The 22336-nt window shown below is 36.2% G+C and overlaps 2 protein-coding genes and 1 long non-coding RNA gene across 4 annotated transcripts; 1 reads left to right on the plus strand and 2 right to left on the minus strand.

Annotated features, from left to right (window-relative positions):
- Positions 1-1542: 1542 nt before the first annotated feature.
- On the minus strand, positions 1543-3799 carry LOC111911009 (uncharacterized). Its single transcript, XM_023906781.1, has 7 exons — positions 3625-3799; positions 3251-3549; positions 3038-3158; positions 2518-2820; positions 2236-2454; positions 2014-2150; positions 1543-1908 (listed from the first exon to the last, which is right to left on the minus strand). Exons 1-7 carry the CDS (start codon positions 3797-3799, stop codon positions 1543-1545), a joined length of 1620 nt encoding a protein of 539 aa, XP_023762549.1.
- Positions 3800-7964: 4165 nt separating this feature from the next.
- Positions 7965-12764, plus strand: LOC111911135 (probable serine/threonine-protein kinase At1g09600). 2 transcript variants are annotated; one of them, XM_023906936.3, is made up of 9 exons: positions 7965-8339; positions 8434-8724; positions 8793-9383; positions 9488-9772; positions 9856-10179; positions 10720-10947; positions 11140-11240; positions 11317-11611; positions 12229-12764. In XM_023906936.3, the coding sequence occupies exons 3-9, from the start codon at positions 8913-8915 to the stop codon at positions 12424-12426; spliced, it is 1902 nt and encodes a 633-aa protein (XP_023762704.1). In that variant the 5' UTR covers positions 7965-8339; positions 8434-8724; positions 8793-8912; the 3' UTR covers positions 12427-12764. The 2 variants fall into 2 exon arrangements, with proteins under 2 accessions (XP_023762704.1, XP_023762716.1); XM_023906948.3 differs by adding an exon at positions 12031-12084 and having other exon boundaries at positions 7965-8724; positions 12229-12362.
- A 1160-nt stretch (positions 12765-13924) lies between these two features.
- Positions 13925-20819, minus strand: LOC128127041 (uncharacterized). The gene is made up of 2 exons (XR_008225092.1): positions 15464-20819; positions 13925-14101 (listed from the first exon to the last, which is right to left on the minus strand). It is a non-coding gene; the product is annotated as an uncharacterized LOC128127041 (long non-coding RNA).
- Positions 20820-22336: the final 1517 nt, after the last annotated feature.

Consider the following 22336-nt stretch of genomic DNA (forward strand, 5'->3'; position numbering starts at 1 on the left):
TGGTCAACCATCCTCATATACCTCCACCTCTAGATACTTGCAGCACCAAAAGTGTTTGCACAATCCTCTAGACATTGACCGACTTTAAATAAAGCCTCTTAATTTTCAGCCGCTTTATTAAAGTTTCTCAAACTTTATAAATTATTTTTATAAACTTGTTACAAGTTGTTGAAGAAAGTGGGAACATGAAGACTTTTACAAGATTTTTGGTCCCTTAATGTCCCTTTAGGAATGGAGTTGATATTTTTTTGGTAGCTCACAAAATTATCATTAGATGGTTGGTTTATGCACATATGTTTTGCATACTTGTGTAAAATATATGTTGATATTGTGTTATTATTGTCAAATTTGATTTCACATGTACACAATATTTTGAACATAAATAACATCACGAGGAGTTTGGTTTTAATGAAATTTACCTTTTAACATAAGATGGTAAAAATAAAAAAATAAAAACTTTATCATTAAAAAGTAGCTTGCAGTAGCAAATGATAAATTTCAGGATTAAAATTATATAAGTTTAAAACTGAGATTTTCTAATTTGATCAAACTCTAAACCTTATTTTATACAAATAAATTTTATTAAAAGGTTTATAAATATTCTAAAACATTCGAAAGTCCACACTTAATATTAGTTATTAACTTTAGAATTTGATCATGTCAGTTATATAATATTTAGATTTTATAAAAGAACATTGTTAAAATGTGATTTTAAATAAAATCACACCATGGTTTATTAGATGCATTTAATAACCATGATATATGTATTTTAAACTACAACTATAAAACATTAATTACCCTTACAAACTTCAAATCTATGTGATCCTGTTTGAATAACACTTGCGTGTCTCTTGTATGCACTAGTGGGATAAATGTCATCTAACAACTTAATGTTATCTTTTGATAGCCGAGGTGTATTCACGATTTTTATAACAAGTTATAACCCGATTTCACAAGTTTTTCAAATTGGGTGGTTTGATCGGAAATCTGTTGTAATTTGGGTTACCTTAGCAATAGAGATTCGAGGGAGAGATGAAATCAAATATGTTATTAAATTTTTTTTATTAGCGATCCCATAACGTTAGTAATTACATAGTAGAATATAATTTATACTCAATATCTACCCAGTTGGATTTAGATGAATGGGGTAAAGGACACCTAACCATTTTTTATTTTTTTTGCAACTTCGATCCTAGACGTTGATAATTAATGTTTTTTAAAATTTATGGGTATTAATTATTGAAGGTTAAATATTGAAAATACTAAATGAATTTTGTTAAATTTTTAGATGAGAACTAAATTAAATATCGCTACCTATGCAGTTATAGCGGTCAAAAATCAAATATCGGTCAAGGGCCGATATTCGATATATAGGTTATCGCGGTGAGATATCGGCTTTTTTATTACGTATAATAATAATAATAATAATAATATAACTACTTAACGTAAAACATATATAAATATAATAGCAACTAGAAAATTCAAAATGTGTTAATGTTTTAAAGATAATCTAATCAAAACATGATCTAATCGAAACATAATCTAATCGTAAGCCATGAAATCTTCCTCCGAGTGCACATCAACCAAGGCATCCAATTGTTCATCAAGATTATTCACTTCAATTCTAATATCATCATCAACATCATCTCTGTAGCGCTCTCTTTTGCTCCTAGTTGTTACCCCAACTTCTTCATTTGTTCCCATTGCTTCTTGCGTAGCTGACCAAAGAAGACCATCTCTACCATCAGCAAACTCTTGAAGCTCAACTTCTATTGGTATAACCCAATCATCATTTTCCTCTACGTCTCTCAATAAAATAGGATCCAAAGATCTGTTGGATTTTAATGAATTGCAACGCCTTTGTAACCTTGTGTTGTATTGGATGAATACAAGGTCATTAAGTTTTTGCTACAAAAGACAATTTCTTTTCTTTGAATGTAACTGCACACAAAGAATAAAAGAATTACTTAATGAAGTAAATAAGTTAAATTTAATATTATTTATAAAAAGTACTAGGTAGAAACCAATTACATTGTCAAATGCACTCCAATTGCGTTCACAAGGTGAAACACTACATGTCTGACTAAGGACTCTGATAGCAAAATTTTGGAGCAAAGGCGTGTCGATCTCATAAGTACGCCACCATATATCTACATTTTATAAATAAATGAAATGACCTTATAAAAAATTATGATATAAAAACATGTAAAAATGTTAAAAAAATTATTTACTTACATGGTGCAACTTTTGTCCTAGCCCTTATAGCAGTTGGAGATCCAAATTGCCCAACTGAATCAATGTATAGATTCAAGTCTTGCCTCAATTTATCATTGTCATCATTATCGGGCACTAGACAATCTATAGCAACATAAAGTCCCATCGCAATGTCTCTGTTCTTCCGTATCTCCCTTGAATTTTCCCCATGAAAAATGGCGGGATTCAAGTAACATCCAACTGTATATTCAATAAAGATTTAGAATTAAAACTAGGAAATTCTATTAAAATAATAAAAATGACCTGCATGTAACAAGTGATGAAGTTGGTCGCTCCATCTTGCTTGAATCATAGCCCAAAGTCTAGTGGTCATTCTTTCAGGCGTGCCAGTCAGATTTTTCTTGATCTGCTCCTTGGCTCTGTCCACTGCATCATAGATGTAACCCATACATGGCTTCTCTTCCGTATCAACCAATCTGACCACATCCACCAAAGTATCTAGCACCTGACAAGTAAAGTGTACATTGTCCCAAAATTCCTGTTTTGCAACTATTCGCTCAAATTTCTTTGCAGCCGACTTCTTTGCAAAGTCATTTTTCTTCCATTCTTTAGATACAAACAATACTTGAATATGATATCGATTCTCGTGGATACTCTGAATTGTATAAAACTAGGTTGCAAACCTAGTTACACAAGACCTATGCAACTCCTTGTTCTTCGTCAACTTCCTCATCAGATTAAGAATTCTTCTGTGGTTGTAAATGTAAACCACAATTTCTCTTGCATCAGCCAAAGTATTTTTTATCTTCGGTATTTTTTTCACCAATATCTCCTATCATGAGATTCATACAATGTGTTGCACACGGAGTCCAAAACAACTTGGGATGTTGCTCTTCTAAAATCTTTCCAGCAGCTTTAAAGTTTGACCTGCTGTCTGTAATGAACTATAAGAAAATAAGAAAAAGAATTTAATTAATAAAATGATTATAAATTTAAAATAACAAATAATATTTAGAAAACTAGAAAGTAAAATTACATGCATAATGTTCTCCTCTCCAACATCTTTTATCACCTCATTTATCATTTCCACGATCAATTGAGCATTCTTTACATGCTCTGATGCATCAATTGATTTCAAGAATATTGTTTCAAGAGGACAATTGACTAAGAAATTTATCAAACATCTTCCTTTACCGTCTGTCCAAAAATCGGACATAATGCTACACCGATATTCCTCACAATGTGGCCGGAATGAATCCACAAACTTTTGAGTATCTTCTAAATGTTTTTTCATCAATGTGACACGGATATTATGATAAGATGGAGCTGGCATAACTAATATAAAGTCATAAAATTAAGTATTTAAGTAATAATAAAATAACCAATAAATCTTTAATCATATTTAAATACCTCTTCCATATTCACCAATGGAATTGATCATATCTTGGAAACCTTCGTTACGTACAGCATTGAAGGGTAAACCAACCGAATAAGCCCAAGTTGCAATTTTATCCCAAGCATTCATCTTTAACTTCTCTTTTATTGGATTATTTTTATCAAGTGAACTTTGCTTTTTTTTTTCCATGATTAGTCTGATAAATTAAATCGACCTCGCACATTGCTAGCACCCACAAATTTCTTTTTCTATGAAACATTTCTTTTTGAACTAACTTCTTGTACAACAACTTCCTCATCCTCATCTTCATCAGAAAGATCAACTGTGTAAGATCTAAGAATTTCTATATTTCTTTTCTTGTTCTTTTGTATCTTATCTTTTTCTTTAATTGATGCCATGACTTTCTTTTGGATATCCACAGTCACATTCGGACAACCGGTGACTTGCCCTGAGGTATGAGTAAGATGTTGCTTCAATCGTGTGATTCCTCCACTTACCATCTTACCACATAATGTACACCAAATGCTTTGTTTTTTTGTAGGATCTCTCCACTCTCCCCATTCCCATGCCATATCTCCATTCAAACATTTTGTCCCAGTTCCGGCATCAGACGATATTGTATTATTGTTTGTGTTTGTAGGGTTTACAGATGCATGTGAGGATGGACCATCCATCATCAAAGCTGTTGCAAAAAGCATGATCAGTAACAAGGTAACAAAACAACAAGATAGTTTAAGAATAAAGCACTTGTTACAAACTTAGACTTTTACAATAACATGATCCTGTAACAATAAAAACTAACAACTAACAACCAAGATATGTAAAATAGAAGTTGTATATTTAACACAAATACAACATCAAAGAAACTTCTAAGTTATAGCAACTAGCAACTTAATAGTTAACACTTAAGTACAATATGACAATATCTAAAATGCATGATCAGTTAATATTTAAAACCATGAATCCATGGGTTAACAATAACAACTAACAGCCAAGTTAAGAAAAAAATGAAAAATATACAACATATTGAAGACAAGGATACAAACAGAATCGAAAAGAAAGATAAAAATTTAGGCAACATGAGATTCATTCGAAGCTAATAGTATCACGGCCAAAAATAACTTCAGTTAATGGAACAATAGTAGCTGAAGATAAACAAGTTTGGGCCAATTCGAATTTTGAAGCTTAATAGTGGAAGAACCAAAGAAGCGAAGTTACCTGTTGAAGACGGAGAACAATAGTTGTTGAAGACGAAGAACCGTAGCTCATGTGCTGCTTAACAGTTAAAGAACCGAAGAAGAATAATGGGACAACCAAAGAAGAATAATGGAACAAGAATCACAAATCAGTGTTGAAGTCGCAACTCGCAACTCACTGTCGTCTGGGGTTGAATACGAACAAAGACAATCCGATGAAAAGCTAGGTATACGATTGTCGATTGGGAATTTGGGGTCAAAAGTAGACTTTAGTCGTTTGGGCTCATGATTTATGAGTATTAATTCCAAAAAAATCAAAGTTTATGGGCTTATCCACAAATTTGGCCCGAAAACAGAATTTCTGGAAAATCGGTGATATAACCGATATTTAGGATTCAAAAATAGCGGTAAAATATCGGTAGTTATCGCCGATATTTGCGGTTCTGATATTCTGGGCCGATATTTGATACCGATATTTTTAAAAGGGCCGATAACCGATATCCCACCTGGATAGCACCTGGATAGCGCTGATATTAACTGCCCAGATCGCTACCATGCATCATATTAATTATACTTAGAACATAATGTACTGTATTGTAAAATAATATTTATTTTGGAAAATTGTATGTTTTAAATTTAGCTTGTCTAAATATATGTCTTAGTTAATTTATTAAAATCAGATGTATTTGCTTAAATCGTTTTTTATAACGATTACCTTCATATTTGTAATGATTAGAATTCTATTTTTGAGAACTATATCTCTTAATAGTATTATAAAGTAAATATAAATGTTTTCTAAATAAAAAGTTATATATGAAAACACTTTGGACTTAAACTTCTTTCAAATCAAACTTATCTAAGACATTATCATCTTTATTATATAAATGATATTCACATATTTCAACATCAAGAAATTGATTTTTGAAGGCAAATGTAGTTTATTTGATATATGTGAATCTTATTTATATATAAAAGAATATGAATGATATTTTCACTAAACTTAAGAGAAAATAATTATTAAGGGACTATGCATGGTGATGTATGACTTCCTTTCTAATGAATGTCCGAGATTTAGTAGAGGATTCCAAATCAACTTTATTAACAACTATTGTATTTATAATTATATTTTACATCTTAAAACATATTTGTGAAATCTTTGCTGAAGTTTTCTAATACAAAGTTGAGATAAAAACCAATAAAACTATCTAAAGCCTTGAGGATAATATAGAATGAATTAAACCTTACTAGATATGGTTTATTTTCTAATCAGTAGAAATTATCTTTCTTTATTCATTTGGGGATTATACCTTAATCATTATTACTTGTACTTTGTATATATACACCAACTGATAAATAGATTAAAAAAATATATAAGATTTTGTATGTAAAGGCTCTATCCTTATCTTACTTAAAGTTTTGAGGATTTAAAGCTTATGCTAGACTAAAGTTTCTAAACCTAAAATCTACTAATTACATACTTGTTGAATACTCTAAAATGTTACTTAGATTATTTATACAAACCCTCTGATAAAAGCTAAGTTATCAGAAAACAAGCTTCTAATGACAAAACAAGTAGGAGGAACATGGAACTTGAAACGGCTCTAGAACCATAGCCTAATATAGCAATAGTTGGCACTAGTTTTAACAAGGAATTTTTTAACATGATTAATGGCTATTTATAAACAAAAATTGTTCGCATATATGGTAGGAATCATCTATAACATGAGCAATATGAAATCTCTCATTGATGAGTTCTTCTTGATGGTTTCTGGAAAATCCATCAACTACCAAAATTCAATATCAGATCTTAAACCTAAGTAATGAATTAGAGTCATGAACATGAGATATATTCCACGTATAATAATCAAGTAGGATGTTGATTAATCTTCCTCCTATAGTAAGGCTAGAAAGAGTATGTATATGCCCTCAGCGCCAACCGACATGCCTACCCCAAATTAAAATCGTTAACATACTTTGAAATTTTGTTACCAACACCTTTCATGGCAACCTTGGAAACTAAATGCCTCCATAGAGTGTCCGTTACAAATTTTGCCAAGCTCAACGGACATATTCCCTCTAACCACAAATTAACCATTGCAATGATTGCACGTAAGATATATATGGCTACAACAAACCCCTCTCCAGATAGAGCATCCAAAATATGTTGTGCTCTCAAACCCCCTCTTCTATACGGAGTTCTTTTAGGAAATAACTTAATACAACCATTAACATTGTCAATCTCCATTACAAGGGGAGACTCGGAAAAAGATGGTGTTCGATATGGATGGGTGGCTTGTATGAATGTACGTTTAGACTCTAAAGTCATAGTTGTATCACTACTGTATGAAGCAACACCTGAGGAACATAACATTTTCAAAGTTTTACAGGTACGTTAATTTTTCTTGATGCATTAATAAGTCACTTTGATTTTGTTTCGTTGTATTTTAGCTACTTATTTCTTTCTTATACATGTAGACAAAGGAAAGGTATATTGCGGAGACAAGGTGGATTACTTTGAGACCTAGTTTTGTTAGTTTCATTTGTGAATTGAAGCCCGTTCTTATGTTTAGTGAGTAAATTTAATAAATTGGATAGAACCTCCAAAATATCAAAATCAGCCCGAATATTCTATTCGAATGAGAACCAGGGCCGGTCCAAACGTATATGGGGCCCGGGGCGAAAAGGAAAAAAGGGCCCCTTAAAAGACAAATATCATAAAGATTAAAAAAAATATCATTTATTTTTCACTATAAATGCGTACAATTAGCAATAACAAGCAAGCCAAATTATTTATCTTTTAAGCTAATTTGAGTTTGAACCAACTTTAGACCCAAAAAATCATTTAGGTATTAATTTTTTTTGTATATATACACTACATATCCCAAAAAATTTGGTCCCCTGGAGACGTGGGCCCTGGGCGATCGTCCGGGTTGCCCACCGTCTGGACCGGCCCTGATGATAACATCCGTCGTTGTTATATTATGAGCTTAAATAATATAAAACCACGGAATGTATATTCCTATATTATTTTTTGAATTTATTAGTTTTAAGACTTAACACACATAATTTGTTCATGATCCCAAAACGTCAAACAATATAAGCTTTAATACAGGTTTAATCTAGAAAACATGCTTTTTTAAACACAAGTTGATATGGAAATATAAATTTTACGCGTAATTTACCCATGTTTTAAATAAAAATGATAAAAACAATAAAATAAACATTGATCAAAAGCAATTGTTCGAGCATTGCATGTATAACGCTTTACATGGATTAAAAACTCGTGAAACAGGGAATTTTGAGGGAAAAGCTACAGAATTTTGACGCGTGTACAGGTCCCTACACATTGAAACCCCCATGCATAAACCTTCCTTCACCTTCACTAGTACACACACAGCGATATTCATTCATTTGCACACTGCTATACCAATCACTCACTCGCATTTCAAGGTTTTTTTTTTCTCACAGATCCGAGAATCGCTCCTTCGCTTTTCCTCGAACTCAACGCTTTAATCTGAATCGCTCCATTTCAGGTCTTTTTTATCACGATTTATGATGAAATTGTGTCGGGGATTTCTCAATTTTCTCAATTTTAGTTTTTTGAGTTTTGACCCATTGAATTTGTAGAATTTTCCGGGTCATCCCCTCTGCAACCTCGTAATTCTCCATCATTCGTCTGAATTTCAACATTTCTTCAATTTTTTTGTCTGATCCGGGTTTCACTTGGATTTCCATCCAATGCGTCGTCCACGTTATGATTGAAATATCTTTGGAATTGGGGATCTCGAAGCGTTATGTGTAGGTTCATATCTGTTGGTTCATTTTAGTGAATCTAGGGTTTTGATCGGAAGGATTAACGATTCAAGCTGTTCCACTTTAAACATTCATTATGGAATTGGGAACTTTGGGGGTTTCAAGGTATGAATCACCTTTTCATTTAGAGATTCATGTATACATTTGATCTAAATGACTTAATTGGTTCTTAGGAGAATGCCTATGGGATCACAGACGTAGTTCCAAACTAATTAGAATTTGCGTATGGTATCGGGTCTGAAGTGAAATCAAGTTTCCTGTTCGGAAACAGGAAACTACAAATTCGAGTTATCATGGGATGCATGTGCTCGAAAGGAGTTTCACCTAACCAGTATTCACACAAACACCCTAAGAAATCATCAAAACGGTGGTTTAGATCTTCAAGAAGGGGTGAAGTAGTGGTGGAGGTTGATAATGGTTGCAATGGTGCTAGTGCTACTACTCGACTTATACCAGAGGGTAATGAAGAAAATGTAGCAGCTTCAGCACTAACATTGTGGGATGATGATGATGGTGAGAAGAAGGATGTAGCCTCTCAGAAGTCCAACATGCAATTAATTCAAAGACCCGAGAAGATTATTGAGGGAAATGGAGGAGGAGTACATGTACATCAGCCTGGAAATTACAAAATATATAGCATCAGATATGGAGTTGATGAAGTGCAAGCTGCTGGTGGATGGCCACCATGGCTGACTGCTGTAGCAGGGGATGCAATTAAAGGGTTGTTACCAAGAAAAGCAGAGTCTTTTCAGAAAATGGACAAGGTCTGAATTCTGAAACCCTTCTCTCTTCTCTTCTTTACTTTAAATTATCCCTGAAAAGAGTTAAAGAATACATTCTTTTATCTTATATGGTTGGTTTATTGCAGATTGGACAGGGGACATACAGCAGTGTGTACAGAGCACGTGACCTTGAAACTGGGAAAATCGTTGCACTAAAGAAAGTAAGATTTTTAAACAAAGATCCAGAAAGTGTTCGGTTTATGGCTAGAGAGATAAATGTTCTTCGTAAGCTGGATCATCCAAATGTGATGAAGCTTGAAGGTTTAGTCACATCAAGAATGTCAGATAATCTTTATCTTGTGTTTGAGTACATGGAGCATGATCTTGCTGGGCTTTCAGCTTCCCCAATGATTGAACTTACTGAATCACAGGTATCTTATACTATTTGAGTACAAGAAATAGCAAATTATATAATTCGGTAGACAGAAATCAATAAATGAAATCATTCTTGCAGATAAAATGTTACATGCAGCAGTTGCTTCGTGGGCTTGAACATTGTCATAATCGTGGGGTTCTCCATCGTGACATTAAGGGATCAAATCTTTTAATCGACAACAATGGGAATCTTAAAATTGGTGATTTTGGGTTAGCGACTTCTTTTTGCATCAATCAAAATAATAAACAGCCATTAACAAGTCGAGTTGTTACTCTGTGGTATCGACCTCCTGAGCTTTTACTTGGTGCTACCGATTATGGAGTTGGTGTTGACTTGTGGAGTGCTGGTTGCATTCTTGCAGAACTTTTTGTTGGCAAGCCCATAATGCCCGGAAGGACAGAGGTAATTTTTATTCATTACATTCTCACTTTTGAAGGGTATTTTAGACATTTCATCTCCCTTTTCAATTCCCAACACACCATATTTTGTACCAAAATCATAGAAATGGTGTAATATTTGGTACAAACAGTAATTGCTTTCCAATCCACTACACAATTTTTAACACCAAAAATAATATTTTGGGTATATGTATTTTTTTTTCTTTCTAAAACAACCCTTGTTTAATAGTTTTTTTTTTTTTTTTTACATATTAGACCCACCTCCTTTGTTACAATAACTTTATAAATTATATTATGAAACAATTATAATCAAACCATTCGAATACAATTTGTTATCTTAATATTAAAATAACCATCTAAACAATTTTGAAACATAAAAATTAAAACATATTGCTACTGCATATTAGTAAATAAATTTTAAACATAAAGATTAATTTTCGTACTTACTTATACGTAACAGTTTAATATCAATATATGATATAATATCGTAACAAGTAATGTCTTTTATTTTTTGGTTTTGGTGATTTGTGTAAACTATTTACAGGTGGAACAAATGCATAAAATATTTAAACTTTGTGGTTCACCGTGTGAAGAATATTGGAGAAAATCAAAGCTGCCTCATGCGACTATTTTTAAACCAAAACATCCTTATAAACGATGTTTGGGAGACACATTTAAAGACTTGCCTCCATCTGCTTTGAATCTTTTGGATTCCCTTCTTGCAGTTGAACCCAATAATCGTGGATCCACTTCTTCTGCACTACAGAGTGAGGTACAGTTGACCACTTTGACCTAAAATCTTCACTAAACTACAATTTTCATCCCTCTGTTTACTTGATTTTTCGGTTTCAGTCCAAAAATGAATCTTTTTTCTTTCTCTTTTTGGACAATGTTTTTTCTCCCTCTCACCAAAATGTAGTTTACTCGGATTTTTATATAATGTTTTATTTAATATTCAATGTAGTTCTTTACAACCAAGCCACTTCCATGTGATCCTTCAAGTTTACCAAAATACCCTCCAAGTAAAGAATATGATGTCAAGCTACGAAATGATGAAAAAAGAAGGTAAATATCATTTCATTTCATTTAACCAAACAGATGAAGATCCATTTTGATTTTTTTTTTTTTTTTTGGTTGATAGGAACAAATTCGGTTCTACAAAAGCACGAGGATCAGAATCTTCTAGAAAAGATAGAATAAAATCAAGACCTTTTCCAGCACCCTATGCAAGAGAACAACAACAACATCATCATCAAAAACCTCATCATAGTAGTAATGTTAAAAACAGTCCTGAAGATACAGATAATGTCGATTATTATAATAAACACCACAAGGGATCCAATTTATCCAAATTCTCAAATTCACATTCAGGAAAGTATCACCAATTACACAATGCTGAATCATCTTGCAAGAAGCGTGAAAATCCCCCTGGAAAGGTATCTAAAACATCTTCCTTCTATCAAATCGCATGTTTATATATGTATGTATATACATTAATATGTAACTAGGGTTAGGTTCAAATGAGAATTACACAATTACACAAAGGTTTGATCATTTTAAATCCGAAAGCCCTGATTTGAGACTTTTGATATTATTACACATCGATTAAGGAACATTCTTTGAAAATCGAACCCTTGTTTTGGGAAAATATTACAACATTTGATTATTTTGATCGAGGGATGAGATCACTTCTCTCACAATTCTCAACTTTTTTGCAGATCTCATTTGAACATGAACCCTATGTTATGTATATGTGTATTTATGCTATGAATATAAGGAATAGTGATTAAGTAATAAGTACATGTACGTGGGGTATACAAGCTTGTATATAAAACATGTTTGTACAATGTGACAGGGATCGAGATCATGCATCATGTTACATGGGAGACCTATTGGTATTTAACCATAAGTAAGAGGGTAAAAAGTGTAATATTATTCTTATTAGGTTAAAATTAAGACATTCTAAAGCCATAATAACATAACAACCCTCATTTTTTTCACCTATAGTAAGTAAGCAAGAGGATTTGATTAGTTGAATTTGTTTTGATGACAGGGATATGCTCCAAAGGAAACCCGGATCCATTACTCTGGGCCATTACTTCCACCTGGTGGCAATATGGAAGAAATGCTCAAAGAGCATGAAAAACATATTCAACACGCTGTGAGAAGGGCTCGTTTTGACAACAAGTATAGTAAAAGGGGGTATCATGAAAATTACAAAAATGATCAAAGGGAATTGTTACTTCACTAAAGTTTCCGATGTGCCCTATTGTTCTATGCAATTTTGATCAGGATTCGGGACTTCAAGTTATGAGAATGAGAAATGATTTGAAGAGAAACAAGTTTTTTTTTTTTTTTTTTTTTTTTTTTAGAGTTTGTACAGATTTTACACGAAAGGTTATACTTGAGAGATATTCATGTAAATAATGAATGGGAGAATGCCCTAACGACTAAATAAAGAGTATAGTGATTCATGGTTCACAAAGAACTACCATGAAAAGTGTCCTAGAGAGGTTTATTATTAGTTTAAGTATGAAGTTTACAATTACATTGAGATTTTATATATAGAGTAGTCTCCACAACTTAAGTGTTTTTTTCGAAAGGTGACTTGAATCTTCAACATTTTCCACAACTCAACAAATATGTATTTTTAGAATGGTCAACTGAACTTGTAACCATTGGCTAATGGACGCCTTTCTAACAACACATGATATCGAAGGATCATAAATTCACATTGGTTGATCTTAAAATAATATTAATCATTCGTAATCCTTGCAATCAATTCTAATCCTTAATTTGTAACCCTAACCTAAATAGTAAATCTTAAAGGAGATTTCGAGACCAAAAACTATCCATGGTGGAAGGTGGTCGACTATAATGAGAGTAAAATTCACATGTTGATCCTACAAATTAACTCTACATGTTAAGCCAAATCATTAATCATATCTCTCTCATAATCTTAATTGAATATTAGTTAGGGATAATCTAGTAAATGAAAAAAATGTGAGATCACATATCATGAATGTCTATCTTTTTAGTATCTATCACGAAATATTATCCTTGCAAAAAAACCCTAGTTTTGCTAATTTATGATATATCCTTGATAATCTTGCTTTTCTTCCAAAAATTTATTTTTACTTTTGCAATTTTTTTTCACAAAACTAGTTTCTTTAAAAAATTTGCGTTTTTTTTTGCCAAACAAACAACAAATCTGATGTTAGAAAACCGAGGTATAGAATGTTTGGATCAACGAGAGTTGTGAATTACTTTCAGTTTAAAGCATTTCGAAGTTACACTCAAAAACTTCAAATAGGATAAAATCACTGTTTGTAAGAAAAGAAAATGTAGAAGATGTTATGAAAAGTCTGTACCCAAATGATTTCGAAATTGATAATATAATAGGAAACCAACTTTCTGTCGTAAAACTGCATATGGTAATTACAAGGAATGCAACTTCCTGTCCAAAAACTGTCACATAACATGTCATAGACTAACTTAAAAAACATGTCTAGAACTAGGATCCCAAAACCGAGTTTATTCCAAAAAACCGTATTTTTGAGGCATTTTTTATATACCAACATAACACATAAAAAACTTCCGTCAGGGCTCTGCCCATTAGACCCCGCTCTTAGGGGCGCTGCTCCCGGACCCCCGTCAGTTCAGTGGCTTTGCTCCTAAATAGCAGTATATTTTCAACAAAGACAAATTTAAACAAAATGTGCACTCCACATGTAACGCCCCAAATATCATGACATAAAATTTTATTCTTTTTTATTAATAAATCGTTAATACATTTCTTTTTCATGAAACCAAGGTAACCAAGAGTTAGCGAAACATTATCAAATCGGAGTAATTCACAGGATGCGGAAACATGTGGTGTATGCCCTACAATCGTCCTGAGCTCTTTCATTTGAAAGCTGGAGTACCTGAAACATAAAGTGAAAACTATAAGCACAAAGCTTAGTGACTATAAGCATAAAGCTTAGTGAGTTCCCCAAAATACCATAAACATACAACCACATAATACCATGCAACATACATATAATTGTCATGGGCTCCCCTGCATGGTCTTTATCCGAAATGTCATGGGCTCCCCCATGGTCTTTGCCTGGAATGTCATCGGCACCCCCTCATGGTCTGATATACAACTACCTCGGGCTCCCCACGAGGTCTTCCATGCAAGTATCATAGAGACAACTAGCATGCCACATATCACAAAACAATTATCATACCACATAACACATAATGGGTCGGCATTGGTGCCTCCGACCCATGGATATAGTGAGGAGACTCACCTCACACCGCAGCAACTCACTGGAAGAATCCCTAGTTGCTGCCCTGACGGCTTCCTGAACTAGCAATATCAATAATACACCCAATTAACAATTGGACTCCAATCCATTACCACAACTCCATCCCGGGGTAAAATGACCACTTTACCCCCAACCTAGCCTTGACCAAGCCCATGACCCAGACTACAATCCGAAAGCCCTAAAGGCCTACTAATCAACTAATGGCCCAATTTTCCAAGTTGGGCCCAACCTCCTTATATAGCCCTGCCTTAAGGCCAAACCATTCTTTCTAGTCCAAACACTTTGTATCCCGATGGCCCATTAACAACTTAAGCTTAAAATACCATAAACTACTAGATCCATCAAAGCCCACTAACGGCGCAATTTTCCGAATTGAGCCCAACCCCCTATAGGCCTTATACTAAGCCTAAAATCCCCTTAATTATAAGACTGATTACCCTAATTACCCCTTAGAATATCTTGGTCAAAGGCTAAGGTCAAAAAGTCAAAGTCAACAACCTGAGTTGACCTAACTCGTCGAGTTTTATCCTTCAACTCGCCGAGTTCATCTAACAATCCACGAATCGGGAAAAGCCGAGCCAACTCACCGAGTTTGAGTTCACCAGAAAATCACCATGTTGATGCATTAAGCCCTTTTTTTTATCATATCTAAGGCTCCAAAACAAAGATCTGAAATGCTTCCAATATACAAATCCATAAAGTCGACATCTTGATGGCTTTGCAAGCCTCAAATGGATCTAAACTCAGGATATAACAACCTACTTCCATGGAAATGGCCTTTTCTCAAACATGGAAGAATTTCAATCCAAAACATGACCACTTTATGACTCAAGGGATCAAATGACACTGAGAATGGCAATTCCAAGCTTCACAACCATGAGAATTCATCGTACTTTGCCATTGGGACCAAAAAGGTCCATGAATCTAAACCAAGAGAGATCTAAACTAATAACCACCAAGTTCAATACAGTATACCTTAAATGATTGCTAAATGATGATGATGTTTTGGATCTTCAAGCTCAAGCTTCACTAACTCTCCTTCACCAACTTCCACATTTTCTTTCCAATGCTCCAATCCTACAAAAATGATCTTCACAAGGTCAATAACATACACAAAGATGATATGTAACATCCCAAGATTCAGGTACAACTATTCAATCCTCTTTCTTTTCTCTTGTTGTCAAGTTTAACCCTTTAGAGGAAATATGTGGCAAATGAGTACGCTGGGCGTACTTGGGAGTACGTTGCGCGTACTCATGCGCTTATTTTGGACGCGAGTCGCCAAGGTATGCTGGGCGTACCCAGAGTTATGCCGGGCGTACCCGGCCCAGGTGCAAAACCCTAATCTGACTTGTACACTATTTAAAGGGTGCCAAGGCTCATTTCTCACCCTCCATATCAATGAATGAAACCCTAAGAGAGAGCCTCCCATCGTTCTTTGTGAGTGTGTGAGTATTGTTGGAGCTAATAGTGCATTGGTGACTTAGTGGAGAAGAAGGACAGGAGCTTTTGGAGGCTAAAGCTTGAAGTGCAAGTTTGGATCTGAGATCTACAGAGAAAGGGGCTACACTTAGAGGTATAAAGTTCAAAACTTTCCTCTTCTTTTGGTTTGTTGTTGCATGTGCCATTTCTAGGGTTAAAACCCCCAAAGGTGGAGACTTTATGAGTGTAAGGTGCTCCATGGTCCGAGATTTGTCCCTTTCAGTGGTATTAGTGGTTTAGATCCATAAAGTTTCCATCTTGGTTGTTAATATGAGGTCATACTTGAGTAATAAGCCTTCTAGAGTTAGAGAATGGAATATTATGGGAGTTGGTGACTTGTTCAGCCATGCAAAGGCTTAAAGTCATCAACTTTATGGATTAAGAGGCTTAGAAGTGGTCAGATCTAGAAGTTGGATGTGGGTCTTAACTGTTTAAGACCTCAAGAGCTAAAGGGCTGAAGCAGGGGAGTACATTGGGTGTAATCCCAGTACGCGCCGCGTACTGGGTGGCGTTCCCCGATTCTGAGAGGCAGTCGGGTACGCTCAGCGTAACCCAGAAAGTTGACTTTTGGTTGACTTTTTGGGTATGGTCTATTGTGGAGCCTTTTGAGTTATGAGAGGGGTAAAATGGTCTTTTACCCTTCTGAGAGTGTCATAAGAGGACATAGTCTAGCCTTTGAGAGTTATATTAAATAGGGTATTTATTTCATGTGATTAGGCGGAGGCTAGACCAGCGTTTACCGAGTCAGAGATTTACTAAGTTACCAGAGGTGAGTCTTCTCACTATACTTTACTAGAGTATGTGACAGTGTATTTCAGAGTTAGGTGCCAGTGTATTGCATGCTATTTATGTGTTATGAATATTGTAATATGTGATATGCATGATTCAGAGTTTATAGAGTTAGGACCAGTGGGTCCATAGAGTTAGGACCTTTGGGTCCACAGAGTTAGGGCCAGAGGGCCCACAGAGAGTTGGGACTGGAGGGTCCCACTAAGACACATTGACCAGAGGGTCAAACAGAGTTATAGCCTCGAGTGGCTAATATGTGTTAGAGTGGTATTTTGGGGAACTCACTAAGCTTTATGCTTACAGTGTTATGTGTTATGTGTTTCAGGTACCAGTGATGAACGCGGGAAGGCGCCGACATGATTCGTACTCACACACACAGGATTTTATGTATTTCGATCTTGAGGAATGTTTTGTGAAACAAGATATGATACAATGACATTTTATTAATTAATGTGTTTGAAAATGCGAAAAATTGTTTTAATTTTTACGGTGTTACATGATAAGGGTTAGGTTTTAGGGTTTCTGGGCTAAGGAGGCTAGCGTATGGGACATAATGACATATTTATATGGCTAGAACCCTAGAAATTAGGGTTTTCTCAAACAGTTTCCAACTCATCGAGTTCCCTCCACCAACTCGACGAGTTGGTCCTTAAAAACGTGTTTTCCAAAAGCTTCCAACACATCGAGTCGCCCACTATCAACTCGACGAGTTGGTCTTTAAAAAAAGATTTATAACACAATTGATCTTCTAGATTCTGGACGTTACAACTCTCCCCACTTAAATTAGATTTTGTCCTCGAAATCACTCCTTATTAACACTCTTATCAAAACAACAACCCGAGAAACACAATCGAAAATTTTACACATAAGACAATCTCCCCAAGACACCTGGAAACCCAATTGAAACTTCCATCTGAAAACCACAATCAATCCTTCAGTCCTTGCAAACCACTCCTACCTTTCTAAGACCTAAAATCTATTATGGTTTGACTCTCCGAAAGACCGCCCATGCTGAAACAACTCCATGCCATACTTTTGACGAGAAACAAACCGAACATAAAACTTCCAACCCTTATCAACAACGGTCTATCCGAAACTACTGAAACCATCCCTAGAATAGTTCTTCAATCCTAATGAAAACAAATCCTCAATCGCTCAAATAAAACCAATCCTATCTCACCTGAAGTATGAAACCTAAGTCTCAATGGTCTGACTCCCTGTCAGACCTCCCATGCTGAATCGCCACTGAGCCAACCTCATAGAGTTTCACACCAAACAAAATGCTTCCAATCTCTAAACACATTACTGCTTCAAAAGGGAAACAAAATCACTGGCATTATACAGCTACAGAACACTTATTCCCGACATAAGCTCAAGTAATCCTTTGAGTAGAAGATTCATCCCTGCAACGGTTAGACTCAGACGAGGGCTGGACAACATGGTCATATGAATTACTCTGAGATTATTTAATCCCGCTGCGAGTGACTTAGCATTTCCCAATCACCCAATTACTTCACCTATACATGAAATCCCTAAACACTAATACCGCCTGAGACATTGAAGCTGCCCGAAACACTGAAACTGTCCGAAACAGCATGCTGCCTCCTAGCTGCTTTCCAAAATCCACCGAGACCTCCCTAGTCCCAAATCTTCAGCCAATCATCTGAAATACCGGGTTCCATCCCGGTTGCTGAGCCAAAAGACTCCCACACAGTCTCCCCTCGTGACTTCAGGCAAAAACTACCCAACCCATCTCGACACTAGCCCGATGCTAAACTGAATGCTACAGGACCAACTGTAGTCCTTCCTCATACCCGGTCTCCCATGACGTACCATAACCTGATTCCAAACATATTATGGCCCTCCTACTGCCTTGCGAAATGACCTACGCTGGCCTAAACCATCCAACAAAAACCGCAAGCAAAACACATGTTGCCACAATCTCACCACTGAACAAGGACCGGTGAATGCTACGACCACCCTGCAGTCTTACAACACTTCTACACTAACCACAATCATGGCCTATTGCCTTACCCCTAATCTATTAAATCGAACACACCTAGAGTCGAGCACACACTCGACCAAACACCCAAGCTGAACTCGAGCCATGCCTGGAACCCCAACCTGGTTTCCCAAAGCCTGCTATCAAGCACTGAAAGAAAACGATCTCAATGTTGGTAAGTTTCCCAAACTCCCAAATCACACAATCCTGAATCAAACAACTACTTGGGTCACCTTCCTCCCCGACGGGGATGTGAAACTCATCCTAGTTATGAAACCACTTCAGCTCCTGAATCCCTGGACAATTCTCCCCCACTTTAATCAACTGAATTCTCACAACACCCAAGAATCGAAGAATTCCCAATACTTCTTACTTTCCAATGATCGATTTGCTGACAACCAACACTTATCCTTGCTAATGATCCCTACTATCCAACTCAAAAGACCGCACAAACTATGAAGACCAACTAATCACTTCTCGCGGCACCTCCAAAAACCAATCCAAGCATAATGGATAAAACCACTAGATCTTGGAGACAATGGAAAACTAACCTGCTGAATCCTAACCATAAACCTTTCACACAATGCCCCCGAAATGATCCCGACTACAACCAAGATAACACAGAACACCCTTCACCCGCTATAAGAGAAACAATCCTTCACAAACCACTAATAAATCACGACATGAAAATGGAATATAACCTTACTTGAAGATATAACCCAAACATAAGAAAAAAAAAATAAGCCATAGATACACTTACTCAAACCGATGCAAGATTCCAATCAACAAATATGGAATAAGCTTGAAAGAAAGCAAAAGATACATACCCGCGACATCACTTGCTGGAGTCCTGACCTCTCTTAACTGACACTGCAAATCCCATCTCTTATCCACTAGGGCTCCTTCCATACCCTCTTATCCATCAGTAATCCTCAAAGTAGCCAGAGCAGTCACACTCATTACTCCTCCCCTCAACATCGGACAGTCGACCTTCTTGTGGCCTACTTGATTACAATGAAAACATAACGAGATTGCCCCCCCTAAGGACAATCTTTGCTGACGTGACCAACCTTGCCATACTTGTAGCAGCCCAAACCCCTGGAACGACAAACTCCACCGTGTAGTTACCCGCACGCGCTGCACTTACTTCGGCCCTGCTGGCCTCTCAAACGTTGGTCAGAAGTCTTGGGTCTCTTCCCGGAACCCTCCAAAGTCTGCACCTTATCCAAACCCCTCTTCCCAATGTGCTCCAAATCAATCTCCCACTCTCGAGCCCTAGAGATCATTTCATTCAGGGTCTCACACCCCGAAATACTCACAAACTCCCTGATATCATCCCGCCGCATATCATGATACCTCACTTTCTTCATCTCCGCATCTGTTGAATATTGTGGTACCAATAAAGCCCTCTCCCGAAACTTGGCAGCGATCTCTGCCACAGTCTCAGTAGTCTAGCGGAGATCCAGAAACCCTCGTGCCAACTGATGTACCTCAATTTCTGGTGCAAACTCAGCTCAGAACCTAGTCGAGAAGTCATCCCATGTCATTGTTGTATTAATGTCTAAGTCCATAACTATTTTGGTATGTACTTGACCCGATTATGAACATGGTCTTTTTGGGTTGCCTTCACCATAGCAATATGTAGGATGAATTAAGGAGAGAAAGGTTTAATTATGATTTATTAATATATTATGAGAATAATATATTAAATGAGAAATCATATTGTTTAATTAATATTAGTCAAGAATTAATAAAGAATTAATTTTGTGGCTAAAAGAGATTAATTAAACTTAGGGGATTAGAATTGTAATTATAAGATAATTGCAATTGGGCTATGGATCACCTTGGAATAATAGGTTGGACGAATTATATGGGTAAGACCCGTAGAAATCGTCCAAGGCATGTTCCAGAAGGGATCCATGGACTCCTTAGGGCTTAAGCAGTCAAATTAGGGTTTCCTTGTTAGATAACCCTAATTTCCTACCTATTTAAGGAGTCCCTAAGCCCCAAAAACTTGGTGACTGAATCCTTAGGGTTTCATGGACGTTTTTGGTGCCTCCCCTCTCTTCTCTCCTTCATCCAATTGCTTAGTGGTGTTTGTGACTCCATTAGAGGTGCAGCACTTGAGGCACTAAGCTTTCTGAAGCCAAGGATTGATTGTTATTGCTATATAACAATCAAAGGTAAGTTCTAAACCCTAATTTCAGTTATAATTTATTAGATCTAGGGTTTATGGCTTTGGATTATCAATTGCATGTTCATTAGACAAACTAGATCCAAAGCTATTAGGGTTTACATGTACACCATAGGATTGATATATTGCTTAAAACCCATCAGTCATATCATCAACTACATCATCACCCAACTCACTACCAACCTTTTCCTACCAATCTCGTGCCCTATCCTTCAATAGGCGGGAAGCAAATCTAACCTTCGCCTCTTCGGGGCAGAAACTTGTCCTAAACGCGTTAGCCATATCCGCTAACCACCTCCTACTGACAGTAGGGTCCCTCTCCCCATGGAGCGCAAGAGCTCCACAAGCATGGAACTCCCGGAAAGACAGAGTGAGAGCTCCAACGATAGCCATAACCTCGGCATGGAACACGCCCAAGACCTCATCCAATATCTTTGAAACACAGGAAGAAATCTCTAAAGAAATGAACTCCCGCAACTGCTCGCTAATCAACTTAGCACCCGCACCTGATCCAGAACCTGAACCTCAACCACCTCCTTGAGAGCTCATCTCCAACCTAAAATACAATCATGCAGAAGATCATAACATACTATAGAATCCTCTTCCCCAAGCTTCTTAGATTCTCCAAGACTTTCCCCGATTCGAGTATGGATCCTATGTTTTCAGTAATACAGGCCCAATACTACCTTTCACACTTAACTATACTCTCCTCCAGGATCAACCTGAATCCTCTAAGTCGCCTACTCCATTGATGCACTAAATTTCGCTAAACATCACCACAACACCCGCTGAAGCACTTCCTAGGCTTCCCACCTAGGTTCCCGACCTCACCCTACCATCAGCTGCTAAAGAACTCCTCATAATGCTAGTCATCCACCTCATAAATAGTGGCATATTCACTTAGTAGCTGACTCCCATCATCCAAGAGTTCCACAAAGCACAAAGCAATTAGCATTCGTGTAGTAACACACCAGTCTATAGAACTATCAAAGCTCATTCACCCTAACCATCACTACTGATGTAAGAAATTCCACCCTTACTACCGGCTGCCTTATATATGCAAATTATACACAGGACAGGATCAAATAGACCTTCGAATAATAAACTCTACCCCAGAACCACAACTAGACAAGGAACGGGAAATAAGGCCAAATCAATTATTCTAGGCCTATAAGATCCTAACCGTATACAATTTTTAAAGCATACACTTAGCAGTTACTGATACCAATAGATATTCCCATTACAACATAGCATTCAATACTCTCGAGACTACTAAGCATCATACATATCAGTCCAATCTACTACTGACTAATCAACTCTACCATGCAAGTCTACCAGTTCATACAATACACATACAAAGGCCTCTCTCCTAACATTATAT

The sequence above is a fragment of the Lactuca sativa genome, chromosome 7 (genome assembly GCF_002870075.4).
Source record: "Lactuca sativa cultivar Salinas chromosome 7, Lsat_Salinas_v11, whole genome shotgun sequence".
Classification (NCBI taxonomy): domain Eukaryota; kingdom Viridiplantae; phylum Streptophyta; class Magnoliopsida; order Asterales; family Asteraceae; genus Lactuca; species Lactuca sativa.

What these genes read in the sequence shown, in the direction of transcription:
- LOC111911009 (XM_023906781.1), bottom strand. Translation starts at nt 3,799, where the DNA reads ATGGAAAAAAAAAAGCAAAGTTCACTTGATAAAAATAATCCAATAAAA. An exon ending in GAGAGGAGAACATTATGCAT is followed by an intron (nt 3,159 to 3,250) that starts GTAATTTTACTT and finishes ATTTTCTTATAG; the next exon opens with TTCATTACAGACAGCAGGTC. An exon ending in TCTCATGATAGGAGATATTG is followed by an intron (nt 2,821 to 3,037) that starts GTGAAAAAAATA and finishes TTGTATCTAAAG; the next exon opens with AATGGAAGAAAAATGACTTT.
- LOC111911135 (XM_023906936.3), top strand. Translation starts at nt 8,913, where the DNA reads ATGGGATGCATGTGCTCGAAAGGAGTTTCACCTAACCAGTATTCACAC. An exon ending in TAATGCCCGGAAGGACAGAG is followed by an intron (nt 10,180 to 10,719) that starts GTAATTTTTATT and finishes AACTATTTACAG; the next exon opens with GTGGAACAAATGCATAAAAT. An exon ending in CGAAATGATGAAAAAAGAAG is followed by an intron (nt 11,241 to 11,316) that starts GTAAATATCATT and finishes TTTGGTTGATAG; the next exon opens with GAACAAATTCGGTTCTACAA.